Source organism: Larus michahellis, chromosome 3, assembly GCF_964199755.1.
Source record: "Larus michahellis chromosome 3, bLarMic1.1, whole genome shotgun sequence".
Lineage (NCBI taxonomy): Eukaryota > Metazoa > Chordata > Aves > Charadriiformes > Laridae > Larus > Larus michahellis.
Genome location: NC_133898.1, coordinates 108,842,415 through 108,858,588, shown reverse-complemented (window position 1 = coordinate 108,858,588; position 16,174 = coordinate 108,842,415). Strand labels below are relative to the sequence as shown.

Below are 16,174 nucleotides of genomic sequence, written 5' to 3'. Positions count from 1 at the left end.
GGCGGTGTTACAGTGCGCCTGGCATTCCTCCTTACATTTCTAGAGGTTAGGTAGCAGACACAGGATATCTGTGGAGGGTTTAATCCCTTAGCCACTTACCAAATCAGCAGGGAGCTAGTGACAAATTTGTCAAATAAACTCATTAATTCCTCCCAGCCGACAGATCTGCTTCCCTTACTTCCTTTTTGTTCTGAGACACAGTTTCTCATACTGTTCTTTCTTTATCACTCCTTTGCTCATTTCTGCTTTTTTGGCTGGCTATGTGCTGCCACCTATCACTGCGCTTTGGTGGTGCTTTTTGCAGAGAATTAGTATGTAGGGAGCAGCGCAGAATCCCTTACTCTTATTTCTGACAAAAGCTAACACTGGTACATTTGGCTACTTATTTTAGCTCAGTTATGGAAGGGTGTATGGAACTTTTAAAGCTGGATCGTATTATGGCTGTGTTTAATTTCTTCCCAAAGTTTACTTATAAAAAAACCTGCCAGCCCTGGAGCTGCAGCGCTTTAACCCTAGTTGTCCTGTCCTGTGGTCTGGACAGCCCTGTTCTCCTGGCTGTGAAGAGAGAGTAGAGGTCAAGAAAAAGATGCATAGGCTGTCTCCTGCTGTGTGGATTTTAGGATTTTGAGGTACCTTGGAAAGATGTTCTGTATTAGAGCACCTATTGGTGGTGGTATTTATGTGATTTCACAGGTGATACAGAAGTGCTAGGAAATTTCTTTTGTTTGGTAAGTGAAAATGAGACTGCTGTGTAATTATTGTGCTTGGATGATAGGATCTTTGCGTGTTTGTTTGTTTGTTTTTTTCCTTCTTTCAATCTACATGTTGTAAAAGTTGACATTTTGGTTATTAAATTATTTGTAGATCACAGATCATCATGCCTGGAAGAAGAGGAGCTAAATTTATTTATTGATGTGGACTGTATGCATACAGAAGCAATTATGACTCCTATGCCTGAAGGATTATCCCAGCAGCAGGTAGCAGGCTTTTGAAAATATGGTCTTCTGCCTCTTTTTCCTCCCTTTCTGCTCTATATCAATGGCTGCCAGGTGCCTTGCTCTTCAAACATTGGCATTTAATGTAAACTAAGTGGACGTCAAGCTCAGAACTGAATAAGTAGTTTTTTGAAAATTGGTATGTGTGCATATAGTTGCATAGTCCTGAATCAGCCAGGGATGCAAAATGCTGGTTTGCATTATAAAATTACCTATAATAATTATATTGTTTCACTGTGTAAGTGTTCACCTGAACACTTAAACTAAATGCGATGGTTTTGAGTGAAAAAGAAAAGAGATTAAACATTTTTATTGAGTCAGAAGACATTGTTCCAGGTGCTTCAGGATTTCTATTTTAACTGAGAATATCCTTTATGCTCTCTGAATTTTAAAGTTTCTCCTGATTAAAAAAAAAAAATAAATATGTTCTCAATAAAATCAAGTCAACAGAAGAGAGTATTTTGCTTTTCTCCACCCCAAACTCTACAGTCATGGTGGAAATCACTTCAAAAAACACTGAAATCAGTGCCAGTTAGAAATTTTGGCTGAAAATAAGTCCTGTGGGTTCATGTTAGTGTGTTGTTATGACAAGTAATAACCATATAAGAGTTTTTAGCTTCTCGTGGTGTCAAGTTGTGAGCTGGTCAGTACCTTCAGAAAATGAGAAAAAAAACCCTTAAATTAAGGGACAGTTGAGGAGAGCGGTATAGGTTTTTTTTATTTGCTTGGTAGTGTTTATTTTTCTAATGTGTTTAGCACAGTTAAGTGCTAATCTTGTAACAATGCAACTACCAAACTGTCTTACGTTACTGTAAGATTTCATTATAATGTAAGATCTGAGCATCACTCTGCTGTCTTTTTATTCTTTCCAAAGAAGGGTTTGAGAGTTTCACTGTTTTGTTTGGGTTTTTATTGGTAGGTAGTTAAAAATAAACGTACCCTCTTTTGTAAAAATAGAGTGCTCTTAGTTTGGAGCAGACTAATAATTGTTGTGTAGGTCATGATGTATGTTGCCTGTTTATCCAGGAGGAGCTACCCACGTGGGCAGGAATGGACTTAGGAAAGCCAAGGCTTCACTGGAGCTAGAGGTGTGAAGGGCAGCAAGGAAAGGTTTTGTCTATGTATAATGGCAGCAAAAGGAAGGCTAAGACAAATACGGGTCTGCTGCTTGATGGGCTGGGACCTAGTGACAAAGGACACTGAAAAGCCTAAGGTACTCAGTGCCCCCTTTGCCTCAGCTCTTACTGGTGAGGCATGTTCTCAGGAGGCCTCTGAAGCCCAGAGGCAGGTCCTGCTGGAGTGAAGCAGCTGGGGGGTACTGAGGCCAGTTGGACATAGAGGTGTCTCTGAGACCAGATGGGATGGATTTAAGGGTGCTGAGGGTAAGGCCTTGCTCTGTTGTCTAAGATCACAGTGATCAGAAGACTGGAAAAAAGTAAATGTCACACTGTTATCCTCGAGAAGAGCAGGAAAGAGGATCCAGGCTGGCCTCACCTCAGTCCCTGCAAAGGTGATGCAAATGCTCCTGGGAGCTATTTCTGGGTTCGGGAGGACAGCAGGGTGATTGGGAACACTCAGCATAGATGGACCCGAGTCCATTCGTGCCTGACCGGCTTGAGTCCCTTTGAGATGACTGGCTTGCAGACAGAGGAGGGCGGAGGATGTCGTTTACCTCTGCTTTAGCAAGGCTCTTGTCAGTCTCCTGAAGTACCGTTGTAGCCATATAGGTGAGAGATAATTTGTATGGGTGGACTAGAAGGCGGGTGGAAAACAGGTGAGGACACCGTGCTCAGAAGGTGGTAGTCCACGGTGCAAAGTCCAGTGGGTGGTCAGTGTTACTAGTGTCCTTCAGGAGCATGTATGGGGCCTGTGGTGTTTAATGCCTTATTAATGATCTGGATACCAGCTGTGGTGCGCGTTTGGAGGGGATACCAAATTGGAGGGGTGCAGCAGGCCACATGTGGGAGGATGGGGCTGCTGGTCAGTGTGGCTTTGGTGGGCTGAGGCTGAAAGAAAAACTCCAGCAGCTCAACAGAGGCCAACACAAGTCCTGGCTGTGGGACGGGGTAACCCTGCGCCATGGCCGGCAGATGTCCCAGTGGCCATCAGCATCCCAGCTGGAGAGGGGTGAAGGCCAGAAGCCCCTTCCAACCCCGACTGCTCTCTCAACGAGCTGACTTCATGAAATGTGCTTGTTTTAAACAGCAGGTGGCACGATAGCTTTTGTTGAAAACCTGGTGCCTGTTTAACCACTGTCCTGCCTTGGATCTCAGTCCTGATAGCTTTTGCTTCGTTGTAACACTGGGACCTGAATTCATAAGTTGTTTATGTTTGTACGCTGCTGTTACTAGCAAAAATGTGAATATAAATGTGAGACGTGCCTGCAAGCCTCTTGTAAGTTGTGCAGATCTATTGCAATAACCTGTAGGGACTATGAAGTATCCCTTTTGTGTATTACAGAGCTTGAAAAAAACATTTTCTACAGATGTTTATTCATTTCAGAAGAATGGACTGTGACTAAAACTAGTGTTAGGATCCTTTACCAGAGCAGTTGGTACATTATAGCAAATAAGACACTGCTCAATCCATTCTGAACACAAATTAGACACAACTGATTTTACTGTAGATATCTTTAAGCAAGGCCTCAGAAAATTTTGAAGTCTTCCTTTGAAATGCCAGTACTTGAAAGAAAATCCTTGCATAACCTGCACTTAATAATCCAAAATACGTGTGGAGAATTAAAGATGGCCATGGCGGAGAAGGCAGGAGGCTGCGGGGATCAGGAACAGAGAGAAGCAAGTCTGAGATTTGAGTTTCATGGTCATTTAGGCTGGCTTAAAATAGCAAAAGAAGCAGTTTTGCCTTCCTTTGTAATTGTGAGGAGTGGTTTGAGCCTGCCCTTGTGCTGTCTTCTCCCTCAGACTCACACTTCTGAAAGCCCTGGGATGAGCTGGATTAGGAAATGGATTCGGGTGAAAACAAACCCTTAAAATCATCCAGAAATCTAATCAATAACAGTAAGAAGTTTAAATTTTAAATTCTAAACCAGATCAGTTCCCCAGTCCTTCCTGTCATGTCACCTGCACGTGCATATGATGTGTGTTTCCGCTGAATTGCAGGAACAGGAGGTGGAGAAGGAGGTGTGATAAATAGCCTGTAATTTGTAAACATGAAATATGGTAGCGTATCCTGAAGCTCTTACAACTCTGTCAATGGGTATGAATATAGATGAGATGGGGTTTTCACTTATGCATGGTAATGCCCAAAAAGAAATGCTGACTGGCTTAGATACTTTCTCAGTGGTACAGTTTATATGACCTTACTTTAAAAAGGCAGTTAATGTTTGCTCATTTGTCCTTCAGGTTACTCCTAAGAAATTTATAAAACATTAAAAAAAGAAAACTAATCTTGAAGACTGATTTTGAAAACTGGTTACCTATTTTGTTGCATCAATTCACCAAAGTAGCCAACATCATCTTATACCTATTTTTATTTATATTAATGCCTAAATGTATACATCTAAAATAAAAAAAAAAAGTTTCAAAAGTAAAGCTTGGAATTGCAACAGTCAGCAAAGGTTATAGAGATAGATGCAGTAACTGTTGTGTTCTTTAAATTAAATAGATAATTTTAGATAATCGTAAACATAATTACTTTTGAAGAGGTACAGTATTATTTTATTGCCGTTCCAGTATGGAAATTGTTTTGTATTTTATTAATGTGAGAATTTTATCATCAGAATTCCCAACTATAATGAATGTATTAACTGATTAGAGCTTCAGACGAAACTTTGTTTCTTCAACAGGTCGTGAGGAGGTATATTTTGGGCTCTGTAGTTGACAGTGAGAAGAATTATGTGGATGCTCTCAAAAGAATCCTAGAGGTACCTTTATATCTTTTGCATTTTATAGTTTGGAAATTTGAAAAGTAATCAAATCCTTAAAGAATGTGTCGTACGACTCACATAGGCTTTGCTACAGATGCTTCATGCCAAATGTTTAGAGATTTTGTGTGTGTATACTGTTACGTAAGTTGGTTTTTTTTCGGCTTGTAGAAGACCCTTCTTTTTGTTGCTGTTGTTTAAATCTGTTTATTTTTTTTTCTCTACAGCAATATGAGAAGCCTCTTTCAGATATGGAACCAAAATTATTGAGTGAAAGAAAACTCAAAATGGTCTTTTATCGAATTAAGGAAATTCTTCAGTGCCATTCAATGTTTCAGATTGCGCTGGCGAGTCGTGTATCTGAGTGGGACTCTGTTGAAATGATCGGTGATGTCTTTGTTGCTTCAGTAAGCAAATGCATCTGAACAGATAATCTGTTTTTAATTTAGGCTTGTTATTCCACCTCCATATCTTTCTGTCTAACTTGCCCACTTTATTCCCATATTCTCTAATGCCTGTGGCAACTGTCAGAAAATATATATGTACCATCCTGGTATGGAAACTGACACCAACGCGTCTTCAGCTTGGTCGGCAGATGTGAAAGGATTGTGGGCAAAATTTTCAGGCTTTTGATCAAGCTTTCAGACATTTAAACAAACAGTTTCTTTTTCTAAGAGGATAGAGATTCACAAACCCAACAAAATTAAGGCAAATCTGAGGTTCAGCATCTCTTAAAAAGTAGGTAGTCATACATAATATCTTTGTTGGGAGTGGGAAAAAAACACAGTAGTTGATGTCTTGAATTCCTGGGTTTTGACTGAGCCTGGGGCACAGGTAAAGCGTATTTGTAAAACACTATCCCACCCTTAAAGGAAGTCCAGCTGGTAAAGAGCTGAACTAGCCACTGCTTTAAATTGGAGAACAAGAAGTGGTCTTGGTTGATAAAAGGCATTGTTCCCACCATGAGTGTGTGGGTGGAAAAGGCTGCCTACCTGCTGGTTTGAGTGCTTTGTTTTGTTGCCACCCAGCTGCTGGAAACTACCACCTTTTCATGCCTGCTTTAAGAGAGCTGGGATCTGTGTCTCTGAGTGCTTTGACCTCATGCCAGTCAAAATGAAATGGTTACTAAAGATTTGGTGTTCAAAGCAAACCTGTCTTGTTTTGACTGAAGCACGTTAGGTGGTGTTAATGAGACCAGCTCTCCAGAAGAGAGGGATAAAATTACGAAGGTGGCAATGGGCAGCAGTCTTACCCCTCACATCGCTGTTTGCGGACCGCACAGTCTGTCTGCTTTCCCAGTAAATCCTTACAGCTGAAGATGGGGCATGAAGGCCCTGAGGCTTTGCCGGCTCACCAAATCTGGAGGAGAGGCAGCAGTGAGATGATCAGGGGATCCCAGCAGCTGCTTTGAATCTCAGTGGATGCCCTTTGATTGCCCACTGTCCTCAGGGTCTGCCCTAATGTCGTAGCCAAGATGAAGCTCTTTCTGTAAATTTACATTTTGTAATTCACAGCTGTCACATCTTTAGCTTTCCAGCCTGTCTTCTACAGAAAGATTATATTGGGCATCACCAGTATTTCTGTAGATCCAGCACTAGGCCAAGCAAAGCCCTTAGCTCTGAGCAAGGCGAGGCCTTAATGGTCAGAGGTCTAGATAGTTATGCTTTCAGGGATCTTTTGTATTTATAGTTAAGGTCTACCCTTTTATCTTTTCAGTTTTCTAAATCTATGGTATTGGATGCATACAGTGAATATGTAAACAACTTCAGTACAGCAGTAGGGATTCTCAAGAAAACATGTGCCACCAAACCCGCCTTTTTAGACTTCTTAAAGGTGAGTTCATTCAATCTTAAAACAGCTGGGCATATGGTATAAATAAGACAGTATAAATTGTAAGTTAGGAGGAAATTTGACTGCTGATACTGCATATTGTGTGGCTTTTTATGGACTTTGGTTTTATGGGTTTGGCACAAAAATTCACTTCCACTAGTGTATTTTCAAAATAATAACATGATGTTAGATCTAGGATGTATTTTGAAATGCAGAGTAGTTTTGTTGTTGTTCAGATAAGTTTATTGGTGTTTGCAATTGGTGTTTGGCCTCTTCCTCTTTGGGATTTATTTTACTTTTAACTTCTTTATTGTATTGTGCAGAGTAGCATAACTAGATTTCTGTTCCACAGCAATTTCCTAGTATTTTGAAAATCACTTTTCCAATTTGAGGTTGCAAGTTTTTGTGCAGCATGCACACTACCCTGATGAATACGATGCTTCTGATGATATGCATGCAGTAGAAGTCTGCAAATCCCTAGGAGTGATACCTTACAGAGGGTACACAAAACCCATTGCAAGGCTTTTAGGCTGTCTGTGCCACTGCTGAGAGCCTGGAAGCTCTGCTTGTCCCGTTCCCCAAGAGTCCTGGATTGAGTTGTGCCTCTCAGAGCTGTCACCCTATCAGGTCTGTTGCAGTGGTCCACCAAACACTGAAATTGGGTGCCCTAGGCAAACTAAACAGAGAAGCAATTAGGTTGCCTGGAGAAGGGTGGCAGGGGGGCTGATTCCTAATCTGTATTCAGATCTTAAAATTAGCTAACACTTTTTGGCATGTGGCGTGTACTACACGGGATTATATTCTGGAAGCCTTAGGCACCATGAAGATGAGACTCTGTAGTGAGCGTATGATCACTTCATACCTCTCACACTCTTGAGAGTGCCCGTTGTTCCAACAGAGGCATAACTTACACCTCTCATCGCTGCTTGTCAGTGCTGGTGCTGCTCACAGCTGGGGACTCACAACCGAACTCTGAGGACAGAAAACATTTCTGTACCTTCCTTTTTTGTTTGCCCATCAGCAATGAAGACCAGAATCTTCACTACTGCTGTTTGAGCAAAAAAAGAATGTGGGGATAAGTATGAAAACAAGTTGTTGTGAGGCTGATAGTTGTAGCAATAAATAGCAATTTAAGCACAACACCAGTTTAATATTGTATGGGTTTGCTTTGTTTTTAATGTTGAGTATTTCCTCTACTCTCCCTGGTTTTGCTTACCTGATTTTGGCCAAAATGTTTCCAAATGCTGAAATGTCTTATACAAACAGGGCTTTTTCTGCGCATGCAAATGAAATTTGTCTGGTTTTATCTGCCAGTCCTGATAACCAAAATAATGGATCCTTATGTTTTTCTTTCCAAACATACATCAATGTTCTTTTCCTTAGTTTCTTTTAATAAAGAAAATGAAAATCTCTTTTTGTTTGCATAGCACTGAGATTATGATGTTTTCCTTAGATTTCCTTTTAAAAGAAAACATAGGTAGTTAGAGATTTATAGTCTCTTAGCCCCGAGAAACAGAGCAGCAATAGTAAATTACGGACTATAAATCAACAGATCGCTTACACTTTTCAGATTTAAGACCTTGAACAAGTACTTTTCCTTTGTTGTGCTTGAAGTTAAGCAGGCATTTCAGTGCACTGCTTGCATAAAAAGCAAGAATGTGCTGTATCGATATATGCATAGGTGCTGCATTGCTGGTGTGGCTTTATCCCAGCTGTATTTATCTAAGGAGGAGATTTCAGTTCAGTGACATGCCATCATTTTAATAGTGATATATTTTTTTAAAGATTTAATATTTTTAATGAAATCTTTATAGTAAGTGGAATCTTTACAATATCACTGTTACAATTAATGTAAATGATGTAGAAGAATTTTCAGGAAATGTTTTCCTTTCAGTCTTTAACTGATGGAAATACACTCATGGTAGTAAACAGTGTGACTTTCTTGCATTGCAGCAGTGCCAGGAGTCAAGCCCTGATCGAATTACACTGTATGGTTTAATGATGAAACCTATCCAGCGCTTTCCACAGTTCATTCTGCTATTGCAGGTAAGTAATGTTTACCAAAGGGATGCTTTTGTTGCATTCTTCTGTGGTTTGCTTGTGGTATTGCGTGGCAGCCGCCTTCTGCTGGAGGAGCACACTTCAGTGGAAGTGACCACTGGATCATGGGGAAATAACAAAGAAAAAATTTGGGTCCATCATAACACACTGATCTTGTAGTCTGATTACAGGCAGTAAATACACTGCAGGGAAAATCTTAGTAAACTAGACTTACTCTAGATTACTTGCTAGGTTAGATTTAGCTTGTAAGTCATGTTGCAGTAAATCTGTAGTTCAGGTGTACTACTTGTTCATATCAGTTCATTAGCTAATAACATTTCAAAACACCGCTAGGAACTTTGTGGCATTACTTTCCATTTAAGAAAAATAGAAGAGGATGTAATTAATGCCTTGGATAGTTCAGAATATATGTGGGATGTGGAACAAAAGTGCACTCTCTGCCTTACTACTTGGCTCACAGGACCTGCTGAAGTGTGTTGCAGCTTCCTTCTGACCTGCAGCACCTTGCTTTCCTTCCCATGGAAACTGGGGATTTGACAGGGGCTCCTTGGGTCTCTTCTTAACAGGGAGTTGAGCTGTAGAAGAGCACAGTTCCCCGGTGCAGACCTGCTCCAGACCAATATACGCTGTTTGTAACTCCTTCCAGGCCGGAGCAAGTCTATCCTGGCGAGCGCTATGAGTTAGCTGTGTTTTTACAGGTGCCACAGAGGAGGACAAGGTTTGGAATGCAGGTCCAGGAATTACTGTGGGAGAAGAAGCAGAGAAAGTCATGGGGGGATTATGCAGGTAGCTAGTCATGGCAAGAGTTTTTGAGTTAACAGAAGAAATGGAGTTTATTGTGGCAGGAAGCCATAGTGAATACATAGGGACTTTTAAGCACTATGGGAAAGAAGCAAAAATTTCATTCAAACTGTTCCACTGCATGTCTACAAAAGGGAAAGATTTTTAGGGCCTCTTGCAACCTCCATGAAGTAATGTCCCCTACTTTGGGATGAGTATGCTGTCAGTGTTTTAGTGAGGAATAATAACAGTAATAAAGATAACACAATATTATTATGATACTAAATATCAGAAAAGTTTAATTTTAAATCATTGTTTACAGACACCTATATATTATACTATGATATTGATTTTCAAAATATGCTTAATACGATGTGCATTTTCTTAATTTACCTTTACGTTTAATTTTCTTACGCCTATTTTCAAGTTCCTTTGCTGTACTTTCTTCCTGTAAATAAGCAGTATGTGACCTCGTTCAGTATCTTTTTCAGAACTACTAAGGTATTCAGGAAAATAAGCAATGTGCTGTCTTCATTAGGTGTCATTCATTAGGCGTCCGTTGGTCTTGTTCTTTAGTAGTACTTGGGTAAAGAGTGTAGCAATAATACTACATCCTGTAATCTTTTGAACTTGACTTTGAAATTAAATCTGATTTTTTTTTTAAATTTTTTGTTTGTTTTATCGCTTCTCCTCAGGATATGTTGAAGAACACTAATAAAGGACATCCCGACAGATTACCTCTACAGATGGCTCTTACAGAACTTGAAACACTGGCAGAGAAGTTAAATGAAAGGAAAAGGGATGCAGATCAGCGCTGTGAAATAAAACAAATAGCAAAAGCAATGAACGAACGGTATCTGAACAAGGTTAGGAAGTAAGAATGTGTGATGGAAGAGTTAGTATGTTATTAGTTTCTGAGCCTTGATCAATCTTTAGAATGGACACCAAAGAGACACCTGGAGTTTTTCTGTGAGGTCATTCTAGAGGTAGAGGTGAGGTGTGAGCTACCTCCAGGGCTGAATTAGGCTCCCTGGTTAAGCCACTGTGTGCTGGATGGAGTGGGCAACGTGCTGAAACAGCAGCAGCAGCAGCATTCATGTTCTGTGGTAGTGTATGGATAAACCTGTTTCCTCATCCTGTAGTAAAGTCTCATGCATGTCTTCTGGCGATAAATTCAAAATTGAATTTTGAATTTATCCTGGAACTGAGGAATTACTCCTGTATAAAGGAAGGAACTAGTTCCTTGTATTGCAGTGCTTCCGACTGTGGAGCAGTTCAAGATATGCTGTTGAATGTGTTCAAGGTCTTCCTTGTTTAAGGAACATCCCAGTCTATTTCATTCATGTGTTTGCATCATTGAATAGAAATGTCTTTAAAGAACTGTAGAAGACAGTAGGTAGGAAGGAACAATCTTCAAACTACGTATCAGTAAAGAGGCTTAATTCACGTAGCAAATCCACCTGCAAACACTGGTACTAGGATGGCAAGTGCTAAGTGCTAACCTGTTGTATTTTCTTTTATTTTTTGCACCAGTTGTTAGATCTAACGTGTAACATACAATGTTGATTTTTTTTTTTTTAAATATAGCTACTCAGCAGTGGAAACAGATACCTCATACGGACTGATGATATGGTTGAGACAGTTTACAATGACAAAGGAGAAATTATCAAAACCAAAGAACGACGACTTTTCATGTTAAATGATGTCCTGATGTGTGCAACAGTAAATATTCGGTAAGACTTGGCTCACACTTTTTAAATGATTATTCAAGCTTCAGCTGTGGAAAAAATGACACTGAATTAATTTTTTCTTGTTGTTGTGTTTACTATGGCTAATGATTTCTAGGAGTATTCAAAATAAACGGATAACTAGCAGTCCTCTAAATTCCCTGCTGATGTTTCAAAGTTCTAGAGTAAATTTTTAAGAGTTAGAGTTAGAGATTACAGACAGAAATGTTCTGTAGTGTCCAGTTATTGCTGTGTAGTGGTGTTTAGTGGAGCACAGGCATGCCAAGGTAGGATTTTTTTTCTCTTTGTCCTTAAATTTGTACTGTCACACACACACACAAATCTGTAACTTGACGTAGTTTTCAAATTTAAAAAAAAAAAAAAAAACAAACCAAAAAAACCCAACAAAAACAAAACCCAAACCAAAGCACGAAGCTAATGCATGTAGCCAGAACAAACCTGGAGTTCACTAACAAAGTTACAGCTGGGGAAGGGTTTTTATCTCTGAGACCAGACACTGAAGGATTAAAGCTGAGGTGCTTTGAAGAAAGCATTTTTTCGTAGGGCCTTCTGTGTTTTAGTTGGCTGTAGTTATTACTGTTACTTGACTCTGTGTATGCCAAGGTCACACTCACATTCAGATGTTGCTTGTATCATAAATTGCTTTATGTGATGGTGCATTCTGACAGAGAAAATGTGGACCATTAAAGTCTTCCAAGAACAGCTTTTCTTAAGCACAATATAAGTCGATACCTTCTTTTATTACTGAAGTATGAATACAGTTCATATTTTTGTAAGCATGTGAATGCTTGGTCTCATGTTAGTGTGTGAGAAGTGCCATGTAATAACTGCGCTTCAGAAAATGAGCAAGCTTATTTGTGTCAATTATTGTGTGATTCTTTTCTTTTACAAATTCTGCAGTTCCTTAGTAACACCTGCATATTTTCTCACTGTTGTTTGCAAGAAAATTGCTTTTAACTGTTTATATTTTATCTTCTCCCATACCGTCATCGTCTTGGATTTTCTGTATTTGTCCCTGAAGTAGCAATGTGCAGTCCATATTCCATTTCCATGTGAAAAGTTCATGATTATGCCAATTCCCTGGGTTCCTTATTAAGTCAGCAGTTCCGTTTGTCACAGCACTGTTGTTTCTGTGGGCATTAACTGGTTCTGAGCAACCTCCCTTGGGATGGTAATTGGGCATGCAGGTTTCATGGGGGTTTGCTGTCTCTGAAAAATTTAATTATGATTTTCTTCACCAGTTAAGGTTTGCTTTCTAACCCATTTATTTATATAAAAAGGGAGTTTTAAGACTAGTTGAGTGCACTCTTAGTTTTTTTTTCACTAGCAAAAAAAGGGTTTGTAACTTTCTTGGGGTGTTCAGTTGCAGGTGGGCACACCTGCAAGCTGTGCATGGATTTAGGATTCCTCTGCGATTTCATGGACCACTCTTAGATTTTTACTGCAGAAGGAAACTACCTTTGTCATGCAAAATATAGTTAGGGGCTGAAGGAAATCATCTGCCAGATTTCACATATGACACCTGTATCCAGTCCAGAAGTTTTTGTTCAAAATAAACATATGCTATAGAATGTACAACTTGCTTGTTCAGCTTGAGCAGGATGAGCTTTATTTCTCTTCAGTTTAGCTGTATAGAAGTTAGGCATCTTTCCTAAGCTAGGCTTCTGCTACAGCAGTGCTTTTCAAGGTGATGCCTGCACATTTACCCTGGAGCTGTAGACTTCTTCAGACGCTTTACATGCACGTGTAGCTCCGCAGTGTGTATCGGCTCACTTTTCTTAACCACCTTTTGTCCAACCTTTACAGAAACAGTCAGATGTCCCAGGAGCCTGGGGACTAATTTTCTGTAGCTGGCAAAACATTTGTATTTCTACAGAGTACATGACCCTTAGAAGATCCTTCTTCACATGTAGTCTAGATGACCGGCTCGAACCGGAGACCTAACTTTTAAGTAGCAGGAGCTGGACAGGGTGGATGCTATCCCTAGTGACTGAACAGCTGTGTCCTGCCTAGTCTTGTTTTCTTTCTTTTGAACTAGATCAAGAGTTGATAAATATTTACTTAAGCTGTGGCACTTGTGTTTTTTGTTCATACTTGCCTCTTCATTGAAACAAAAGTATGACTGTGTTGCAAATAAGTAGCTGACTAGCTGATCATCAGCTAGTACCGTTCTTGCTGATTCTTCCCGAGCATTTGACTTCTCCATTTCAGTCATGCTTTCTGTGAAGTAAACCTTTTTTGTTCACTTTAACATCTCGTTTGTCCTTTGTAATAAATGTTTGTTATATGTGGTTGAATGTGAATAAGGGAATGAAGGAAACAAAGAAAAAGGAGTATTAATGCCATTTCTATTCCAGTGAGCTTCCTCAGTGTGCTCTTTCCTCTGAAATGCCTGTTGCGATACACGCTTCCTTTGGCAGCAACTGATGTGGAATTGCTCTCAGGAGCCACAGCGGTTGCAAAGGTCTGCTGTAAAGAACATCCTGGGCTGTGGGGCTCGGCAGAAATGTTAGCTCCTCAGCCCCTGGGAGGTTACATTACCCGTCCTGCTGCTGGTATTCACTCAAAGGTCCCATCCTCCATACTTCCCAAAATGTAGCGGTTACTTCTTTTGAGCACCGTTTAAAAAGAATTGGGAAAATATGGAGCCAAAGTGTCATCCTAAGCACTTGTAATAGGATGTCAAAAGCATGTTGATCTTAAAAGATGGTCATTTATGTTTTGTTATAGAAACGTAGGGACTGTTGTTGGCAGTCCTATGCTGTTTGTAAATGAGATTATCTGCACCTGCATAGCTGCTCTTTGCACTCCAGGAAAGGTCAGTCACAAGTGTCAGCCTGATGCATGTATTTGTTTCAAGTTATGCACGGTACTCAGACTGACAAACAGCGGATTTTAGAAGCTAAAATAATAAATAGCATGCCATGAAACATAGTTGCTCATCACAACAATAATTTGTGCATCTTCCAGCTCTTCCTATGAAAGCAGTGGCACCGTGACAACTGGCCAGAGGTATTTACTGAAGTGGAGCGTGCCGCTGGGACAAGTGGAAGTCATAGAGTATGGCAGCAGTGAGGGCCAAGGAGAGAACTGCAGGTTTCCACCCCAGCACTCTGCTGAAAATGTCGTCATTAACTCTAAGCCAAGTAAGTGACAGGAGTTATTGACTTTTACTGACTTTTTTGTTAAAATCCATATTTGAATTTCAATGGGCTACAGAAAAAAAAGGAAAGCGTTTTGTGCATGAAGACTTCTGTAATCTGAACAGTAGCATAACCTCTTTCTTTGGAAAGTGAGAATGCATAAAGTGATAGCCAGTCTCCTGCCTTGCAACATGAATTACTTGTATTTTTCCTAGTTTAGAGTTTTATGCATGAATGCATAAAGAGTTTTAAAGCATGAATGTGTGTGGGCATGCAAAAAGGTTGTTTTGGTCTGGTGTGCCAGCTGTCCCGTGGTAGCTGGTCGAGCATATGTTTTTTCTCCCATAGTTAAAGCAAGGAAGTTTCTCTCAACAAATATGACCAGCCACCCCATTGCTGTGGAATAAGAGTCTGGACACAAGTGGTAACACAAGTTACTTCTCTCAAGCTCATAGTATCCCACCCTTCAAACGTAGTAACAAGCGCTTCAGAAAAAAACTTCACTTTTAATTTTAAAGAATTATTTTGAAACAATATGCCAATAGGTAATTTTGTCCTAGCCTCTCTCCAAAAATGACCTCAGGCTCTGAAGTTTGCAAATTCTTTCTGTGCTTGTTAATCCCTCATACAAGCCTGCCAACTACCCTCAAGAGATGTGTGAATTTCAAGAGTTTACTCAGTGGCTAGCCTTTCATATGTGATGAGTTATTTTTATATCCTTTATTTTGTCTAAATATTGTATTTTCAAGTGCATTTAATATATCTAGATTGTGATCCTTATTAATGGGCTCTAATTTACATGGGTTTCAGTTCGAGCTCTGGGTATTATTTCCACACTACATTTATTTAGTATTGCACCCTTGGCCTCATGAATTTTCCCACAGTTGTGCTGTAAGGAGGCATAAATGTTACACTTCAGAATGATCTGAAGTGCATCTGCAGCATTTGATACCCCCATATTCTGCAGGATGGTTGTTGTCAGGTCTTCTTGCTCCTCCCTTTGTAAACAGCTACAGAAAATTTTTGTAGGTACTTATGTCTCTATTTCAAGGGTGACTTCATTCCTGTAACTCCTTTTAAGCATTAATGGACTACTTAAGACAATGAGATTAAAAGTCTTATATTATTTACCAGCTGCTGTATGCATGACTCTGAGAGGACTGTGTATAAGGGAACATATTACTTAGAACTGGGGGTCTCTCTTGTACGTGAGTGTGGGAGGAACAGCTTGTTGAATGTAGAATCACAGAATAGTTTGAGTTGGAAGTTACCTTAAACGGTCATATAGTCCAGCCCCCTGCAATAAGCAGGGACATCTTCAACTAGGTCAGGTTGCTCAGATTCCCATCCAACCTGACCTTAAATGTTACCAGGGGTGGGGCATCTACCACCTCTCTAAGGAACCTGTTCCAGTGTCTCACCGCCCTCATTGCAAAAAATGTCTTCCTTCTATCTGACCTAAATCTTCCCTCTTTTAGTTTAAAACCATTACCCCTTGTCCTGTTGCAATAGGCCCTGCTAAAAAGTTTGTCCCCATCTTTCCCGTAGGCCCCCTTTAAGTACTCAAAGGCTGCAATAAGGTCTCCCTGGAGCCGCCTTTTCTCCAGGATGAACGACCCCAACTCAGCCTGTCCTCACAGGAGAGGTGCCCCAGCCCTCTGATCATCTTCATGGCCCTTCCCTGGACCCACTCCAACAGGTCCGTGTCTTTTCTGCACTGAGGGCTCTAAGGCT

General features: G+C 40.2%; 1 protein-coding gene across 3 annotated transcripts in view; it reads left to right on the top strand.

The window, feature by feature from the left end:
- ARHGEF10 (Rho guanine nucleotide exchange factor 10) overlaps positions 1 to 16,174 on the top strand; it is a 121,347-nt gene that overhangs the window by 50,768 nt on the left and 54,405 nt on the right. For all 3 annotated transcript variants that reach the window (XM_074581661.1, XM_074581659.1, XM_074581660.1), the window contains 8 exons: positions 865 to 977; positions 4,801 to 4,878; positions 5,106 to 5,285; positions 6,595 to 6,711; positions 8,662 to 8,754; positions 10,245 to 10,415; positions 11,137 to 11,282; positions 14,268 to 14,443. In XM_074581661.1, coding sequence (XP_074437762.1) covers positions 865 to 977; positions 4,801 to 4,878; positions 5,106 to 5,285; positions 6,595 to 6,711; positions 8,662 to 8,754; positions 10,245 to 10,415; positions 11,137 to 11,282; positions 14,268 to 14,443 — 1,074 coding nt within the window. The remainder of the gene's footprint in view (positions 1 to 864; positions 978 to 4,800; positions 4,879 to 5,105; positions 5,286 to 6,594; positions 6,712 to 8,661; positions 8,755 to 10,244; positions 10,416 to 11,136; positions 11,283 to 14,267; positions 14,444 to 16,174) is intronic.